Source organism: Coenobita brevimanus, chromosome 70 (assembly GCF_032717465.1).
Source record: "Coenobita brevimanus isolate Jiangsu-jjx chromosome 70, ASM3271746v2, whole genome shotgun sequence".
NCBI lineage: Eukaryota > Metazoa > Arthropoda > Malacostraca > Decapoda > Coenobitidae > Coenobita > Coenobita brevimanus.
This window is the reverse complement of record NC_137023.1, coordinates 40,021,150-40,042,554: the sequence shown is the minus strand read 5'-3', so window position 1 is coordinate 40,042,554 and position 21,405 is coordinate 40,021,150. Positions and strand designations below refer to the sequence as shown.

At 40.2% G+C, this 21,405-nt stretch overlaps 1 protein-coding gene across 1 annotated transcript in view; it reads right to left on the bottom strand.

The window, feature by feature from the left end:
• Nucleotides 1-7,730: 7,730 nt before the first annotated feature.
• Mctp (multiple C2 domain and transmembrane region protein) overlaps nucleotides 7,731-21,405 on the bottom strand; it is a 674,963-nt gene continuing 661,288 nt past the window's right edge. Inside the window, exons 23-25 of the mRNA XM_080277510.1 lie at nucleotides 19,709-19,815; nucleotides 12,955-13,162; nucleotides 7,731-7,893 (exon numbers count right to left, since the gene is read on the bottom strand). Coding sequence (XP_080133636.1) covers nucleotides 7,813-7,893; nucleotides 12,955-13,162; nucleotides 19,709-19,815 — 396 coding nt within the window. The 3' untranslated portion in view covers nucleotides 7,731-7,812. The remainder of the gene's footprint in view (nucleotides 7,894-12,954; nucleotides 13,163-19,708; nucleotides 19,816-21,405) is intronic.

The window sequence follows — 21,405 nt, the reverse complement described above, 5'->3', positions numbered from 1 at the left end:
TCCTTCTGCCTACGGGTGACTTTACACTCCCTCTTCTGTCTTTCATTCCTTCATTCTTTCCTCTTCCTTCAGCCTATGGGTGACTCTACACTGAGTGACGAGTCAAATGGTTTCCTGTACACCAGGAAACTATTTACGACACTGGGTGGTAACCATATAACCAAATTTTGGCACCCAGTGGTTTAGTGGGTAATTATTGTGCTCCAATTGGATTGAGCCAGTGAAAGTTTACATCCAAGGGGAGGTTGGCGTTTATTGCTCACATAATGCCACTCAGGGATGAGTGAGGTTGGTCACTCTCATCTTAAATGTAAGGACCAATTGCCTAGCCCTGGGCTCCTACTCTCCTCATGGGGCAACGTAAGATTGGATGATGGATGGATGGATGGATATATATATACAGTACATATCATCATTATCAGCCGTTTGAGTATCCACTGGAGAACCGGCCTATCCCGACTGAAGTCGGGACGATACAGCCAATGTATCTCTACCAAGTGGCTTAGGCTGTCTAGTAGAGATTGTATTTAGTGTGAGAAGTGCTTGTTAGTGTAATTGTCGTGCTGGAGTGGCTTTGGATGTGTGTGTAGTCTGTGAACCAAGTGTAATCGACCCGCGCAAGCCGACTGGGTGCAAGCATACTTTATAGTAAGCGACACTGGTTCAACCACAGCACCCCTGGTGTCCGCCAATGTAGGAAGTGGCTGAGTGAACACTCCTAAAGTTTATTACCCTGGGGGGGCGCAAACCCTGGCTCACCTTGTACGAAATGCACACTCTACCACTGTACCACAGAGGTTCCACAGTATATATATATATATATATATATATATATATATATATATATATATATATGTATACTGTACATATATATAAAATGTTTTTTCCATCACAGACAATATTCAGACTGAGAGCATTTTTTAATACATGGGTAAGCCACCTCTTAAGGTGCATGTTTTAAGATTTGAATTTTATAGGGTACTACATTGAAACTACAACATGACCAAGGGGAGCAACTGATTAAAAGTTACAGATCCTTCCACATGATCAGGTCATCAGTCACCTAGTCACAAGTGACACACAGCACATAATATTCAATTCACACGATATATAAAGTGTAATTCTCCTCAGAACAAGTCATGATGTGTGTCTCATTTCCTTGATTAAAACATCCCACTCAAAGAGTCAGCAGTAAGCACCCATACCACCTTTGTTTCAACCCATTCAGTATGATTTACACCCATTCAGTATGACTACATCTTTCCTGTATTTGTTCTTGCTACTGCCAGGGGATTTCATTCAGCTCATGGGAAACTCCTTTAGTGAAAGGGTCATTAAACAAAATAAACGGGATTGAGGCGTCTGGCAATAGATAGATAGAAAACAGGTGTTTAATATTATCTGTTTGAAAGTTTATCCAAGAGTTAAGTAAAACAGCCTGATGATAGCAAGAATAAAACAATCTGGGTGCTCCAATATTTCATCTGCTTAATTATGGACAAAGTAAAGAGGTATTACTGAATACAGAAAGGTGACTCCCATCAGTTCAGACCACTGGAAAAATGAGAAGGAATCATATGCCAAGTACATGATGCCTAACAACCATATATTTTGTATCACAGGCAATCCTTAAAATACAAAGATACAAAACTGGCTACAAATACACCAACTAACCAATGCCCAACACCTGAAGACCAAATAAAAGGATCACATAATCTTAAAACACTAAATAATACTTAATGATGATGTCTATAAATTATCGCACCATAAATCTGGACTCGTAACTTAAATCTAACAGCCTGTTAACAGGTAACCTTTTCAGAATAACGATAAATTTTTGAAGTTAATTCTTGCTGCTACCTGGCAAATCTGTTCAGTTTAGGAGAGCACCCAGGAAATGAAGGGATTAATGAAGGTTGCACCATACGGCAGGGTAATTGTGCCAAATATGGGTAATTGCACTAATTACCTAACTTCTCTTTTTTAAAGGAAAATGTTTATCATAATTCTTTTATAACAACATATTTGCTGGAACCGCTAAGGTTTGGTGCTGTGTGAATAAAGCTGTCTGCATTCTTCACAATGCTGTCAGTAATGGTAAACCGTACAACAAATGTTATGGCAATCGCATCAGTTTATAGTTTTGGGCATTCCTTTACATGAACCTACAGGGCAATTATGCCAAGGTTGTATGAGGTAAATGCAGTCATGATATTATGTATGTAATGGTAATAATAACTGTTGTGAATATATTTCACACACAATGAAAACAAATAGCAAATGTTGTTTGTTCATTTACATATAATTTCAAGCGGAAACCAATAAGATGGTGTGAACTAACAAACCCTGACTGTGGGCTGGAAAGGGTGATTATGCTCTAGTATGCTATCCTGGCTGAGGCCATGGCAACGGTTATCATTATCTATGTGTGTTACACAACTTGATAAAGGCAGGAAACATTGCAAGGGATATTCATTTTTTCTTAAAATAGTATCACAGGAAGTGCAAACTGGATTTCTGACTTTCAAGGAGCCTGAGGTCCCAGACACAGCTGTTACATCTACAGAGCATGCTGTTTTAAAATTAGAGAAACTTTAGTTTATGAGGGGGAGACTCACATTTTAAGATTTTCTTGGTGCTGAGGGTCACTGTATGCTGACTTATGTACTCTTTAATGCCATCAATACCTTTTCATTAGATTTAACACTGATTCTGTGTATGTTACATTATTTTCATATACTGTATCTCACAATGTTTTTTTCTCAGCACTGTATGATTTTCTAATATCTCATAATGTTCTTAGCAGTGTCCAATGTTTTTTGAAGGTTTAAATGCCACTGAAAAGCAGCGTTCATGCATGAAAATAATTTTATACAGACTAACAAAATTGCCCTGCATCATCATGTTTTCCCATATATCAGTGAAGTTATTATTTTATACAGCAACTCTGTTTTCACAGTGTAATTTCCTCATACATATAGCTTGAGGCAATAAAGTGAAGCACAACACACTTGCAGTTTCTATGACATTAACAATACTGAAAAAAGCAGCAAAATGATGGAGCAACTACCCTGTTGTATGAGATCTATAACCCTTCCAGTCTGATAAATCTCTTCTAAGCTGAAGAAAGTGCTCTAGTTGGGAGACGGCAAGATTAAAACAGATGTGAAGTCCTTGGGCTGAGAGGTAGACTATTCTAAGTGTCAATGACCAATAGGAAAAGCATAAGAATGACGATGCATTTCTATTCCTCCCTCTTTTTGCGCAGACCCATGGTGGCCTGTCATGTAAGACACATTCTTAGGTGACTAGATGAACTTAAAAAAAAAAAAAAAAAAAAAAAGTCCATTGTACTTGAACTGTTATGTATAGGCACTCCTCACTTCAAGTTGAAGTTTTGCCAAAGATTTAACATCTACATTCACTTAATATTGCTCATGGTTCACCACAAAGATATTTTGAATTATGTAGCATTTTTACTTTCGTGCTTACAGTTCTTCACTTATGGGTCAAAATTTTAATGGTTTGCTTGTATGTAGTCAAAATATTAAAACTGCTTCACGAAGATGGCTCCCTTTAAAAATATTCTTGCTACTGACTTATGAATGCTGTATTTCAGATTACGCAAGATATCATAGTGAAGGGGCAAGAAGTTAGCTCTATATTCACCCAATTAATATTTTGTCATTTTGTATTTAATTGCTGACGCTGACTGAATTTCATTAAGTTTGGGGGAGATCTTTCAAGGCAAGTGTTAATGAGAAGTGCCTGTACAAGTTTTACACAGGCACAAATTGCGTATCTGCTTGCTTAACTTACTCATAAGAGAAACAAATTTGTGCAGGAACTCACTTTGTTAATGAGTGAAAAACTGCTTAAAGGTAAGAGCTTCCACTCCTTAGGAATATGATACTTTCTGTGTCAAATGAAACAGTCAATGCTAAATTTTAAAACAGGATGATATTTTGATTTATGTACCCTTCAAAAATGAAGGGCTCATTACACTAGCTTACAAGTCTCATCCAACTCTTTGTTTACTGGAAAGCTGTACAGCAAAATTCCGATTACCCAGAACTTGATTTGCCAAATAATTTGTTACCCACAAGTCATTTATTCAGATCCTTAATTGTCCATACAGTAGCTGATTCAGCTGGTATCTGATTATCAAGAGGGCTCATCATCAGGCATTAGTTAACTACATTTTCATTTATACTTGCAAGTTTGGTAGAACTTTATCAAGCTGGTATAAATCTTAATGCATATCTGGAATACTATCTTGCTAGTATTCCTATCAGTTACCAGATACAGTAATTCCACACTTAGCTGTATTCACTAGGTAGGCTGTTTAAATAATGAGGTTTATTAAAGTGGGAACATTGTTCATAAATCAACCTTCCGTGCAGCGAAGGGTCATCACTGTAACAACTCGTGCTTTTATCAGTACATTAGTTTTATACTGCTACAACTACTATCCTAAAGTCTGATTCAGTTGTAGAAATATTACTTGCAACCCCAGGCTCATCTGAATATGAACCCAGTGGACTGCAGGCTGAAGCTGTCCTCCTGCAGTTCACCATCCTCTTTTTGGGGGACGGAGAGAGTTGAGGGATGTTTATGCAACCAAGCAGCAAAACCCCTTGGTTATATCATTGTCCCCACATTAAGGCATCTCTATCCAGCACCAAGTCTGATACATACATATTTATATACACCACTCTCAAACCTTGGACATAAACTGATAGTGAACTTTTCAGTCTTGGCTATAACTGATAATCTGAGAAGATATTTCATGGTTGACAAATAACTTTTACTTACAGCTTTTCCAGTTATGAGAGTAATTTCATGCAATACATCTATAAATATAAGTGTGAAATTACCACAACTTCTAACACTCATTTTATGACATGACAAGATCTGAACATGTTCAAATGTGGCAGTGTCAGATGACTAAAATCCATTCTATTTCGATAATCGGAGTTGTACAGTACAGTGAAAAGCAAATGGTAAATCTACAACACTATTTGAATACAAGCACTGTAATACCAATATTGCTTGAAAAGGTAAGAAATTTTGGGAATGTATGAGACAAGTACCTGAGAGCATGCAAAGTAAACAAACTAGCTACAAGAAAAACAGGTTCAATGAACTGCATCATGCACAATCACAGCAGCAGTGGTGCTTGAGTTTCCAAACATATTTTGTGCACAAAGTAAATATTAAAATTAGTGTCTGAAATGGTTTAGACTAAATAATTATGCTGGGAAATCACAGCAAACCTCACAGATCCTTACAATATGCAAAGTGCAGTAAGAAGCACAAATGTTCTTACTATATTATAGACAAAATTTGGGAAATTGTACAAAATATTATAACTGCAAGTTCTCATATTCCAATATATATATTATGCAACTGCATCTATATATCCTCCCTATATTTTACTACAATATCAACATTTCCTATAAATGCATTTAATTCTCAAGATGAACAACCACTCTATCGATGTTTTTCACATTTAATCTTTAAATTCTAATACAATACATATATTTTCATGATTATGGATGGAGTAATAAGTCCTTCCTCTTAATGGTCACTGATAACAACAGTTAAAATTTATAGAACTATCTGAACTACATTATAAACTGTAGCATAAAATCTCCTTGAACCAGATCAGTCATGGACTGCTCTCCTGATGCAACTCACATTTTGAAGGCGAGGCAGATCCCATCCCACTTGGTCTAGCCTCCTGATGCATTGGTGTCTCAGAGCCAAAAACTGCCAAGTACTGAGAGGCACATTCTTTTCTTAATTTCTCTCTTGATCAAATCATTACAAGATCACTCACCCTTTGACTGACTGCCACCTTCAGGCTGCCTCTGAATTACTCTTCTTTATTTTATGTTACTGGTAGTGTGTGATGGAAATGCTTTTATCTACTGAGCATTTTTTTTTTACCATTTGAAGATTATATTCAGCTTAGGATACACTTTTTGATATGGGATGCCTTCCCCAAGTTGAATATAACTGTTTGGTAGCAGCAACAATAAAATAAAAATGGCATCATCCTAATTCAAGGGGTTACTGTGGTGATCCCAAAACACCTATTAAAAGTACAGTATTATAAGAACTAGTCTGCAACACAGACTTATTTTAACTAATTTATGTTTTCTTCTTCAAGGGGGTATGTGTAGGGAACCAACAAATACTGGATGAATCAACCTGACCTTACCGTTGGTGCTGGCCAAAGGGAAAATCTGGTTCTAAGAGGCTTTACTGTTTATCACTGTATACCACTATTGTATGTACACTATATCTAGTACAATGCAGGTAATCATAAACTTATTTTCATCTACAGTCTAACCATCTGACTGGCAGCTTCACCATAAAATCAAATTCTATAAACCTTTGCAAAAATTTTTCTTTACAAAAATGTCAATACAAAGACATATGAAAGACTGTCAATAACAACAACAACAACAATTAATACATTCATACAAATGCATCAACTGGGATTCAGTCAAAATGCAAGCAGTCCATCCCAATGGCTGGTTATGCTGCAATGGATAACTTGCCAATCTTGCAGTGATGCTTTACCAAATCCCATCAAAATTGGTAGGAAAGTCTCTCTCATGACAGTTCTGGATCTCTGCTTCTACATCAAGGCAAGCTGGTACTGATCGTGACCATTTTCGGGTTCTATAAATGTCAAAATATAGATTCCCTTTCAGTGGCAAGTTTTATCTTGTTTACCATTCACACTGTAAACAGCACATGCAAAATCACAAATATTAATGCCAAACAAGTCATATATATATACCAGCATATACTGTATACATGCACTCCTGAGACACATTATACATTTATAACACATACATTCAGCAATTATACCAGCACATAACACCACATAACAACTGAACTGCTATTTTTCAAGTACTGTACTGTATGCTAAAAGTCAGCTGGTACTCATTTACACACATGTTGATCGATCCATTCATTCATACATACAGACATACATTCATACATAACACACATTTACCACCAGCACTACAAACCTCAGATCGAAGTCAAGAGTCATCCACTCCTACATACTCCTGACATTATAAGATCATTTAGTACCAATTTCTACTTCTCTAAATCTATATCTTTGGTATGAATGCAACTTGTTCATATTTCAGTGCAGCACCCTTCCATTAGTCTTCACTTCTAATGGTCTCTATCTCTCCCTCTTCCTCTTTTTATCACTCACCTTCCCACAGTAAACTCTTTTAATCTCTCTCCCTATACCAGTCTCACCGTGCTTCTTTTGATCTCCACTTTCCTTTCTTCTTCATTTCAACATATCTTCATAACACTCACTCTAATGAAACACTATTTTCCTCTTTTTTGTATTATCAATTTCAGTTCTCCTTCCTCAGCTTCCCTACATCTACTCTTTAAATATTTCATCATCTCTTTCTCCCTATATCTTCTCTCTTAAATGCTTCTCCATCCTTTCCTCCCTCTATTCTCTTAAATGCTTCTCCATTCCTTTCTCCCTATATCTACTCTCTTTAATACATGTACTTCTCATTCCATCTACTTTCTACATACTTCTCCTTACATCTACATCCTCCCTATGTCTACGCCATATCTCTTCATTCCTTCCTCCCTATAACCTACTCTCTTCAAAACATCTCCCTACATCTACTTCCTCCCTATACCTTTCAATCCTTTTTTCTTCTTGACATACAGTTTCCTTCATGAATCCTTTCAACATAGTCTTATGTGTCTCCTCTCATGGTGTGTTGTGTGAGGAAGGGGCTGAGTTGCAGTGTATTAGCTCTGTTTCTTCTTGCGATGATCTCTCCGCTTGTCATCATGGGGGTCTTTGATGAGTTTCAGCTCACGACAGTCACGCTGACGATGGAATGTGCATATTATAACATCATGGATAACTTCTGGGGTTAGGAGTTGGACATTAAATAAACTGATCAACAGACTGACACAATTAGTTTACTGTAAGATTTTACATCATCCTAAATATGTTTCCAACTAAAGTGTGGAAGTGGGTACTGAAAGACAAAACAAAACAAACACACCTCCAGCATTACTAGCTCAGTATTAAGACTAATCAACAACATCTTATCATGAGATGTAGTATAATTTAATACAAAGCATTTTGTGGTAGGTGGGGGCGCTCACCATCCACTCACTCAGTGTAGTGCTGCTCTCGGGTGTCTGCCCTGTCCTCTCCTCCATCCTTCTTTCCTTCCATCTTCTTCTATCTTTCTTTCCTTCATTCTTTCCTCGTCCTTCTGCCTACGGGTGACTTTACACTTCCTCTTCTGTCTTTCATTCCTTCATTCTTTCCTTTTCCTTCTGCCTATGGGTGACTCTACATGAATGACAAGCCAAATGGTTTCCTGTACACCAGGAAACTATTTACTAAGCTGGGTGGTAACCATATAACCTGATTTTGGCACCTGGTGGTTTAGTGGGTAATTATTGTGCTCCAATCGGACTGAGCCGGTGAAGGTTTATATCCAAGGGATGGTTGGGGTTTACTGCTCACGTAATGCCACTCAGGGATGAGTGAGGTTAGTCACTCTCATCTTAAATGTCAGGACCAACTGCCTAGCCCCGGGCTCCTATGCTCCTCATGAGGCAACGCAGGATTGGATGATGGATGGATATACTACAAAACCAACTTTACACACACTTCCAATACTCAGTGCCATAATCCATCCCTCATCCCTCCTTTGCTATTTTTTTCCCCTCAAATCTAAGTGATTGCATATCTTTTACAATATCTAGATCACCTACCAATGTCCTCAATCACTATGGTTTAGGAAAAAAAAAATAAAATCACCACCCACTCACTCAAAGGAGATTGCCACAGAAAATGTGGCTCCAGAGTGTTGTGATTAGCGCTGGTGGCACAAAAGTTAGTGCAACTGCCCGCACAAGAAATGGTTGGAAGGTGATGCATCTATTGGTCAAAATGGGGCTCTAGGTAAGGAAGTTAAATGCTTTATTGTGTAAAAAAAAAAAATCTATTCTTCTTTGGTAGGCTGCAACATGGGTAGTTATGGGTGACACTGTCTGTAAATATAACCATACCAAATGAGAAGGGTGAGATAAAAGCATACTGTCACATTACAGACCAGAACACTGTGTAGATAATATCTTATCACTCATGCTAACACCATACAATTTTATAGAATAAATCTTTAAACCTAGGTGGATGAATTATCTATGTCAAACTGGCTAATGCCATATAATTTTCAATGCCACTGGGAAATGTTCTGATGGCTGAGGTTAATGGGATGCTAAAGGACTGAATATACTCTCTTCTTTCCTTCCTCTTCTGTCTTTCTTTCATTCTTTCCTCTTTCTTCTGCCTATGGGTGACTTTACACTCCCTCTTCTGTCTTTCTTTCCTTCATTCTTTCCTCTTCCTTCTGCCTATGGGTGACTCTACACTAAGTGACAAGCCAAATGGTTTCTTGTACACCAGGAAGCCATTTACTATGCTGGGTGGTAAGCATACAACCAGATTATGACGCCTGGTGGTTAAATGGGTAATTATGGAGCTCCAATCGCACTGAGCCAGTGCAGGTTTATATCCATGGGGAGGTTAGGGTTTACTGCTCATGTAATGCCACTCAGGGATGAGTGAGGCTGGTCACTCTCATCTTAAATGTCAGGACCAACTTGCCTAGCTCCAGGTTCCTACGCTCCTCATGGGATGATATAGGATTGGATGATGGACTGACGGATGGATACCTATTAGTAGACTGACATGGTCTGGACATGTGAAGAAAATGCAAAAAGGTAACTGGGTGAAGCGTTGTGCAGACCTATGAAAATACTGGATAAAGTTCTGAGAAGACACATCAGGGTTTGGGAAAAACATTCAACTTGCGAGGTTTCACTAGGTGAACATGGCTGACCCAAACAAACATGGATCACTGTCTTTCAAAATGTATGTTCATATGTATGTATGTATATACACTCAATCCTTAAGTAACATGTGGCTGAGTAACACGTTTTTGTTCTAACGCGGTCAGCATAATGAGACAAGTCATGTCAACATGCGGAAAAACTCGAGCTCACATGGGAAGTCAGCTGGCCTGGGGACGAAATTTGAAAGCCGCGCGCTATGACGTCACCCTCTAACCTCTGGGTACGTTTCCTGGACGCATATTTCCATTCTGTATGGGTATTTATCTCAGTACCACAGCCAGCCACCTCAGCCAAACAGCCCTAGTGAGATGGGATAGGTTAGGGCAGGTTAGGTTGCTGAAATTTTGCCTGGGAAGCACAGTGGGCATATTTTCGTGAAAACCTAAGGTTATTTTGAAACGAATGGGCAAGCGTTGTTCCTGGCTGAGGGTTCCTGGTGGTTTTTATGAATACGCATGCAGAATGGAAATATGTTTTCTGGGCAAACTCAAGGCCGAACGGTTTGATGAAATTTATGGGTTTCGGCAATTTCAGGGGACAAAATGGAACGACAATGTATGCTAATCAGAAAAAAAAAAAAAAAAAAAATCCTTGCGTTCTCATAAGTTACAGTCCAGTTCCACATTCTTCGTTTGATTTCATGCTTCCCAACACATTTTGGACCAACTGGGCATATGGTTATCAGTCCTTTCTCATGCCTCATCTAGTTCTTACCCACAATTATCATGGATTTTGCAGTTTTAAGGAACGAAATGGAACGAAAATGTTTGCTAATTAGAGGAAAAGTTACTCTTTCGTCCATGTGTTATCGTAGCGTTCAGTTCCACATTCTTCGTTCGATTTAATGCTTCCCAACACTTCCAACTAACTGAGCATACTGTTAGCAATCCTTTCTCATGCTTCACCTAGTTCCACTCCACACTCATACTGGGTTTCGCAGTTTTAGGGGACGAAATGGAACGAAAATGTTTGCTAATTAGAAAAAAATACTTTCATCTATGTGTTCTTGTTAGTGTTCAGTTCCACATTTTTCGTTCAGTTTCGTGCTTCCCAACACATTTAGGACCGACTGAGCATACGGCTATCAAGTCCTTTCTCGCGTCTCACAGACTCTACCTCACACTCATATGGGTTTCGAGTTTTAGGAGACGAAACTGAACAAAAATGTTTGCTAATCACACACACACACACACACACACACACACACACACACACAAAATACTTCTGCTCGTGTAAGTGAGCATTCAGTTTCACATTCTTCGTTCTTCTTCCTGATAGTCTTATGTTTGTCGGATTACTTCTGGGAGGTAAATAAACGTTTCATACTAAATCTGTTTCCCCCGTCGTTTTAAGTTGTATTCCGCTGTCAACTTGTTTGACACATCAGGGTTACGGCGAAATTAGGGCCTGTCCTAACCCAAGTGTTTAAACCTGACCTAACCTAGCTTAACTATACCTTATAATTTAACCTAACCTAACGTAGCATCCAGTTGGGAAGTTGGGAGACGAAAATCACCTTTGAGTACATCAAGACAAGGAACGTGATGATAAAAAGTGGGAAATTTTTCAGCAGGAAAAGGTAATTTACCACCCTGAAAATAGTCAGAAAAATACAGAAAACAAACTGGAGGAATATGAACTGAATTGGTAAGGTTCTTCCACTGCTTTAAGCGTACAAATACCAAAATGGCAAAAGAAAAAAAGAAAAACTATAGCATAAAAGAAAAGCACCATCATAACGATTTGGAAGGACAGGGAGAAGATAAAGATCGTGCGTAGGAAGTGATGCAATCCTGGCAGCTGTGAAGGTTTATATGTTGTCCTGAAACTGACTGAGAAGCTTATAGGGCGTTATGTGAAGCATCAGAGAAAGCAAACTCTCACTTTTACCCCTTTTTACCATCTTACCCCACGTATTTACCTCCACCTATACGCACCATCAGGTAAAACACTGAAAGAGATATAACTGTTGTAATTAAAAACATCAGTGGTATTAAAAATGGCATTAACAAAAACAGAAGTTGAACTGGGTCAACACCACCTCCACTGAGTACCCTTTTGTTGATACGTAGCTCCACGGTATTTTACTCCCGCCCCCCAACCCCAAAGTTGTTGTCAAAGTTTCGCCTTCTCGTATCATGTGGCCTTCGGGAGAGACGTTAGGCTGTATAGTTAGACTAAAATTTACGGGTCTGGCTGTTTTAGGGAACAAAATGGAGCGAAAATGTTTGCAAACCAGAAAAAAGGTACTCTTTCATCCATGTGTTCTCCTGAGTTAGCGTTCCGTTTCACATTCTTCGTTCGGTATCGCTCTTCCCAACACATTACTCTTCGTTCGGTATCGCTCTTCCCAACACATTTCGAACTGATTGAGCAGTTTAGCCATATGTTTAGTTTATCAGAAATGCGTTGGGAAACGCGATATCAAACGAAAAATGTGAAACTGAACGCTAACTCACGAGAACACACGGATTAAAGTAATTTTTTCTTGTTAGCACAAATTTTCGTTCTATTTCGTACTCTAAAACTGCCATACCCATAAATTTTTGTCTAACCATATGGCCTAAGGTCTCTCCTGAAAGCCACATGATATGAGAGAAGGCGAAACTTTGACAACAACATTGGAGTTGGGGGATGGGAGGAAAATAAAAATGGTACCCATCCCAACTTTTATTTTTGTTAATGCTATTTTTAATACCATTGATGTTTTTAATTACAACAGTTATATCTCTTTCAATGTTTTACCTGATGGTGAGTGCAAGTGGGGGTAATTTACGTGGGGTTAGGTGGTATGAAGGGGTAAAAGTGAGAGTTTTGGAAAGTTGCCAGAACACATTGTACCATTATACATGTAAACATATTGTCTGAGTGACGCGGATTTGGGTACCACGGCCCTTGTCCAGTCCCTATTGCCCGCGGTACTCAAGGATTGAGTGTACTGTTTGTATGTACGTATATATGCATATGTATGCATGTCAGAATGTATATACGCATCCCCCTTACTCAACTTACTAGTATCTCATCATCCGGTACCCGGGACAGGAAGTCCACAAGCTCGTTGTTGATGACAGAATGGGGGCGGATGAGCTTGCGGGTGAACTTGTTGACACCCCATCCCATGACCAGGTAGCGGATTGGCACATAGTACAAAACCACTGTCCCCACTAACAGTACCAGTATCAGCAGCCATGACAAAAATGGCACTGAGAAGTTGAATGTGCTGAAAAAAATAAGAATCTGGTTGGTCAAAATGGCACAAAAAGTTGAAGGGAAAAGAGAGAGAGAGAGAGAGAGAGAGAGAGAGAGAGAATGGTTAAACTGTGGTGATATTCTGATATAATATGGAGGAAGGTTATTTGTTGGCCATAGTCAACACTAAGATCAGGTGCCACAAATGAGATGGCACCAGAAAGGTAAAAGTCTGCAGGATATATAAGAGAGAAGATTTACTTAGGCTATGGGAAGATTTCTGATGGAAAAAAAAAAAAAAGAGGAGGGGGAAGAATGTACAGACTTTAAGGTGATGTTAGGTACAATTCAGAATTCAAGAAAAGAGAAAAGCATGACAGAAAAAAAACTAATCAACAGTATACCCAGTGAAGTGGGCTTAAAAAAAAAAAAAAAAAAAAAAAAAAAAAAAATAGAGAGGATATTAAACCTTGCCATGCTGCAGACCTCATACACGGCACAATGAAGGTCTGCTTGGGCAAAGCTGCATGCTGCATATGACATATAATTTACACTGGTTATCAAACAATGGCTCACCGGATGTAAATTATCTTAAAAAGAATCAGCCTGGAAGGGGTTACAAGGGGGATATTTGATGAATATGAAAGAAGGTTGTGTGTAGGCTTTAAAAACCATCAAACATCACCAGCCAGCAAAGGAATGCCACCAAAAAGTTAATATGGAAGGCTGAGACAGAAGAGGTCTGAGTGGGGAAAGAGAAGTAATTAAACCAAAGCCACCTGACACAGGCTAATTATGATGATGACATGTGAGGGGCAGTATTAAGAAGTATTTGTATCATTTTTGTTCAAAAGACAACTCCTTCACTATATTTGTTCCCTCTTCAGCTGAGTAACATAATCTGGAGGCAGAAGTGACAAATATACTACATATGATGGCAACTTTCTGCAGGAATAAACAAAGTGTTTTAACCTATTAAATCTATGGATGTCTTCCCTAAGCTGAGTTACAACCACCGCAAACTGACTTCGGACCTACACACAGAATTGCTATGGGAGAGTTGTCTGTCTTTGCTTTGTGTTTCCACCTCTACCATGTGAATTTTTTGGGCAAGAAGTAAGTGGCAACTCCTCTGGTGTTGGCAGGAGGTGATGAAACACTCAGCACATCAGTGCTTGCCCAGCAGCAAGAGTGGGAGTATATGTCCCAGTCGCTCCAAGCTTGCACCTCCCTCTTTTATCATATGCATTACTATTTGCCCTGTTATTTTCCTAGAGTCAAGTTGTCATGCCTGGAAAGTACTACTCAAGGGATGAGAGGGTCCATATCATTGCATGGAAGAAGGATAATGTCCCTATCAACACGATTTGTGAATGTACTGGATGCGCAAAGTCGACCGTCATGAAGATTCTTGCTGCAGTGTGCAGCCTGCCACCTGATGTCATACCAGAGCACAAGCATGGCGGTGGAAAGAAGAGGACTTCCAGAGGTACAGACAGGCTTCTGAAGAGGGAAGCAATCAAGAATCCTTGACTGACAGCAGCTGAATTGAAGAGAATGCATCCCCAGCTGTTAAAGGATGTCTTAATTCCAACATCCCAACACCGCTTCCAGAAGGAGCTGGGTTTGCCAAGCTGCACTGCTGCCAAGAAACCGCTTCTCACTGACCACACGAAGAAGCAGTGCATTCAGTTTGCCAAGAAGTATGCACAATGGACATTGGATGAGAGGAGAAAAGTTATGTTTTCCGATGAAAGCACATTTCAAGTGTTCCAGGTGCGTTCTGCCAAGGTTCGTTGCCCTGCCTCCCGCAGTCGATATGACCCTGCTTAAACGGTGCCGACTGTTAAGCACCCACAATCAGTAACATTATGGGGGTGTTTCTCAGGTGAAATGGGAAGAGGAGGCATCTACTTCCTTCCTAAGAACCTGATGATGAATGGTGGCCAGTACATTCAAGTTCTGAAAGATCACTTATTAAACATTTTTGCTATTCATGGGTGTGACTTTTTCAAGCACAATTCAGCTCCATGTCACAAGTCAAGAAAGGTGACAAAATGGCTTCAGGATAATCAAATTGAGGTCCTCAACTGGCCTGGCAACAGTCCGCATCTAAATCCGATAGAAAACTGCTGAGCAAAGATGAAATCATGGCACAGAAGAAGACACCCAATCTGGACAACCTCAAGACTGAACTGACAAATGTTTGGTGCAAAAAAATGTCCTTAGATACTTTAGAGATCTAAACGATTCCATGCCAAAATGCATCCAACTGGTCCTGAAAAACAAGGGAGACATGGTTTCATATTAATGAATGGCATTTCATGAACAAACATTGTGATATACTGTACAGGTACTATGATTTCTGTGCTTTTTAATACCTTGTGGGGGGAGGTCCTAAGTCAATTTGCGGCAGCTGTATATCATCTGCGACAGCAGAAGCAGGAATAAAATATAAAAGACTAAAGAGGTGCATGAAGATAGTTTCTAACCCCTTCAATTAATGAGTACCTCACTTAACAAGAATAAAAGATATTACTGTACGGAAGGGGTTAAGGAACAATTCATTTAGATTATCAAATACAATGGTATTATACAGCTCTTACTTCACTCCCACAATGACAAATCTGCACTATAACCTAAACAAAAGCTCTCTGGAAGTGCCCTGCTGAGGTGACCAGTTTCCTGTGACTGAGAGAACAGCAGCAGCAGCAACAACAACAAGAGTGGACCTGGAGCGGTGGCGTCTTCGTTGTGGGTCTACCCCCCAGAGGCTGTCGAACAGAAGAGGAGGACAGCATGGGGGCCAAACCACCGCAAACCCCCCCGGCCCCTCACGGGGCTTGAGTACCTGGGAGTGGGTTTGGTCGCCCGGGGAAGTACCACATCTCCCAACACAACACACACAACAATACCGTTTTTTCTACACCGAGAAATGACTCCCTGGCTGTCATTTCTTGACGACTTCTTCTAGCCGGGGACATTGAAAGCAATCCAGGACCCACTAACAAATACATATGTCTAACATGCTCAAAACCTATCATGTCGAGCCGACAGACAAAGGGTTCAGTTCAGTGCAATTCCTGCAAGAACTGGACCCATTACACATGCACAACACTTGCATCCAGAAAACATTACACAAACACCTGGACCTGCTCCTTATGCTCCTTCCCCCCACCCATCAACCCCCCTTCCAGTCCTACTCCTACTTCCTTCACACCTCCACAGCCAAACCCACTGACCCTTCCCACACCATCCAGTCCCCCAACTCCTCCCATTCCAACCCATCCTAATCCACCTCAACCCTTACCTCCATCACAACCTCCTCCTACCCCTTCCCCTCCACCCACACCACCTCCCCACGTGCTGCAGCAGCCAACACACATCGCACACACAACATAAACATCCTTCAGTTAAACACAGATGGCATAAACACCAAAATACATGAACTCACATAATTCATCAAACAACAGAACATACACATTGCCATCTTACAAGAAACAAAACTACAGAGCACAGAAAACACCGACATTTCATAACTTCACCACCATTCGACAAGACCGGGCCGACAGCGGTGGTGGTGGACTCATCACCCTGGTACACAAATCTATCAACTTTGTAGATACCAGTGCACACACAAAGTCCCTTCTCCCCCCACGTGACACCACAACAGAAATACAATCAATTAAAATACGCACTGGCAACAAATCACACATAACAATCACTAACACATACATTCCCCCCCAGTCGTCCCCTACAGTACCACACAATTACTCTCCACAGATACACCACATCACAAACATACCCAACATCATCCTGGGTGGTGATTTCAACACCAAGTCGTCGGCCTGGCATGTCAACAACCCTGACACAGACAGAGGGCTGGTACTACAATCCCAGAGAGACCACCTTTTCATACTAAACAGTCTAGACCAACATACCCATATTCCACGCCAAGCCCTCTTCCTCCCATCATCTCCAGACATCACCTTCTGCTCCCCAAACCTCGCCCCCACTACATCATGGAAAGTGGTCAAAACCCTAGGCCCTGATCACCTCCCAATCATCATCACTACCAAAACCAGAATCACCCCAGCTGGCCACAAACACACATTCACTAATTATAAGAAAGCCAACTGGGAGGCCTTTGTAATTGAAACAGAACAACATCTCGAAACACTAAACAGTACACCCATCACAAACATCAACACCGCTGTGCACACCTTCAATACAATTATACAAAATGCAGACAAAAGACACATCCCTAGAGGCAACAGAAAGAGACACAACCCCAACTTCACACCAGAAATTCAAGGCCTCATCAGACAATGGGACACACTGCAACACTCCCCAACACCCCATACACAAGACACCATACAACAAATACAAGAACTCAACACTCAAACAAACAGTAAAATATCAGAACAGCAAACACTAAACTAGAAAAATTACCTCCAAACACTTGACCACAAAACAAACATCAGCAAACTCTACAAAACACTAAACAGCATCACACTTTCCAACAGTAACACCACACAATCACACGCTGCCATCACAACAACAGACACCTTACCCTCAAACAAACAACAAGCAAACACTCTCATCAATCACTTTTCACAAGTCAGCCATCTAAACCCCCATCCCGAAGACCGACGTATCATCCGACGTGAGAGACTGTTCCCCACAGACCCAGACTACGCACCTTTCACATACAACCAGACGAAGCACATCATTAACAACCTCAAGCACTCATCTGCCTGTGGACCAGACAACATAAGCAACATTCAACTTAAACACCTAGGACCACAAGGCATACAAGCACTCACCAACATGTCAAACTACAGCTACTCACACAACATAATACCCAACATCTGGAAGCATGGCAGTATCATCACTATCCCTAAACCCAACAAAGACCCCACGTTACCCTCCTCACACTGCCCCATCACACTCCTCTGCACCCCATCTAAAGTCACTGAACGACTACTTCTACAACTAGTCACACCTCACATTCCCCTAACCCAGTCACAACATGGCTTTAGGCCACTACACTCCACAAACACCCTTCTTACAGACCTTACACAGAGAGTTTTCGATGGCATGAATTCAGCTAGGCCACCACACAGAACACTCTTACTCACACTAGACATTAGCAAAGCTTTTGATGCCATCCCCCGCCACAACCTCACAAACAAAATACTCAACACAAACATGCACAATAACACAAAAAGATGGCTGGCAAACTACTTAGCAGGCAGATGTGCACACGTAACATTTGCCGGTCAGTCTTCTAACATCAGAAACTTCACAAACGGCATCCCCCAAGGATCTGTTTTGTCCCCTACACTCTTTAACCTATACATGCACGACTTACCCACACCCCACACACCACAGATACACATAACTTCCTATGCAGATGATATAACACTTAAATGTACACACCAAAACTCAAACACAGCTGCATACATCATTCAACCTTACCTCAACACACTACACGAATGGTTCACCACAAACAGGCTCAAAATAGCCCCAGCCAAATCTACAGTGACTCTTCTCACAAACTGGACAGCAGAACACAGTCACATCCCACACCTCATCATAAACAACACTCCCCTACCACACACACACACACACAAAATCCTTGGTGTAACATACAATACATCAAGGTCATTTAAACAACACATCACAAACATTAAAAATAAAATAACACCAAGACTCAATGCCTTGAGGTCACTTGCCCATACAACATTTGGACACAACAAAGAAACCACCACCACAGTATACAAACAATACATACATTCAGTGATGAATTATGCAAGCCCTGCCTGGGCTTCTAACCTTAACAAAACACACAACACTCTACAGACCATACAGAACAAGGTCTTAAAAATAATCACAGGCTGCACAGCTACTACACCCACAGACCACCTACATCAAGAAACCAAAGTCCTCAAAGTCTAGGATCACCTAGATACGAGAGGCACCCAGTTTCTTGCTGCAGCCTCCACAAACCCACAACATCCACTACAGTATATGACAGCACATCCACCCACACCAGGGAACATCAAAACAACACCCAGCACACGATACCATAAGCAAATACTGTCATCTCTCCCCCCTCACCCACCTCAGACCAGCTTCCAGAAGCATATCCACACTCAGATCACTCGCCGCTCCATTCAGTCACTTAAAGACAACACACAGCTGCATGCATGGCCTCCTGACATCCACCCTTCTGAATCCTATCTTCCTCGTGAGGACAGGGTCCACCTGGCCAGGCCGAGGTGTGGGCACCATCCAGCCCTCTTAAGTTACCAGAAGAGGCTGGATGACTCCTTCGCCGATGCCTGTCCAGCACCCCACACTATTAAGCACATTATGGAAGACTGCACTGCACACAATCACCTACGCCAACAACACAACATACACTCTTTGAGAGCTCTGTGGGAAAGCCTGGCCTCGGCCATGGCCTTCCTAAGGGACTCGGGGCTGTTTGGCCTGACTGCCTAGGGATCAACTACTACTACTACTACTACAACAACAAGAGTTTTCAATATATTCCAGGTCAGTCACTCACTTCCTGCAGCTCTCAATCAGTGATGCAATGAAGCCAATAGCATTCTGAACCTGGGCTGTCACTTCTTGTATTGCCTGCAGGCGTTCCTTCAGAGTTTTCTTTTCTTCCTGGAAATAAATAATTGTTTAAACAGGTGGTATTCAGTTCATCATTAAATATTTTGATAACATTAATGGAGAACATTAATTAAATTTAACAATTAATTAAATTTCACAATTTAATTTCATATTTGTTATGCAGTGAATGACAAACATTCATTTAATCTACATGCATTTATTTCTGCAATGAGTAAAACAGTACACAATTATTTAACCAACAATCATATAATTTTATCATTTACATATCTAAAGATATCTTGTTAAATAATTCAAAAGGTACTGTATTACCACGCAACATATTAGCATTTCCAACAGCAGCAACAACATCTTAATCCCGTATCCCACTCCAAAGTTTAAACGGGGTAAAAAACATAGTGTGTGTGTGTATATATATATATATATATATATATATATATATATATATATATATATATATGCATATATATATATAAAGAATGCTAAGTGAATTAAATACATCCAATAACTCTTCACTCAATCCTTTTCAAGTGCAGGTTCAATCTCACAGGACTAATGCTCCCACAATTACATTTCATCTCCCTGAACTTGCTCTAACAACACGAACAGTAATGCCATTCAGTCAACCACCCAGTTGAAAAGGTGTAACACTTATCATGTGCATCTACATACATACCTCAGGCATTAAGTTCTGTCCTTCAACATTGCATCTGCTTCATTATGTAGTGTTATAGTCTACACAGCTTTGGAGATTTCATGACATCAATTTCTTAGCAATTTTTATCAAAAATTTAACCTCAGTATCCTCTCTATGTTACGGATGTTGTTGTTTTTGTTGCTCAATCCTGGTCTGTCTCACTAAGTAGACCTGTCGACCTCAGGTAAGCAACTGCCCTTATAGGGTTGTCCCATAGGCTCCCTATACCACTGATGCTGAGTCTGCATCTAAGAGTGTCATGTGCTATACAGTGCTTTATTTTATGTGTTATATTATGTGATCCTAATCAACAAGCTGGGCATGTGTCAATGTGACTCCACCCAAACTAAACCTAAGCTGGTAGCTGAGACATTATGGAATACCAGAGGAGTTTGTGAGGGTCATTATGAACATGCATGAGGACACATTTTGTAAAGTGATGGTTGATGGTTGTCTGAGTGATTCGTTTGAAGTCAAGTCCGGAGTAATTCAAGGTGGTGTTCTATCGCCTTTACTATTTATATTGGTCATTGATTACATTATGAAATGTGTTGGAACAGAAACCGGTGCAGGTATACTTTGGGGAGAGAACAGGAAACTTTTGGATTTAGATTATGCAGATGATATAGTTTTGATTTGTGATGGGCCAGAAGAGATGCAGAGAGTGTTGGACTGTTTGGTGAGTGAAGGTCGCAAGGTGGGTTTGGTTATTAATTGTGGAAAAACTGAAATAATCAATATGAATATGGAAAATGCGCAGGAATGTGTAACTGGAGGTATGGTTGTAAAGCAAGTTGATAGGTTTAAATATTTAGGTACTTATTTAGCCAAGGATGGTTCTTTGAACTTTGAATTCGAGGAAAGGTTAAAGAAGGCTAATCAGGCAATGGGAATGCTTAAAAATATTTGGAATAATAACAATTTCT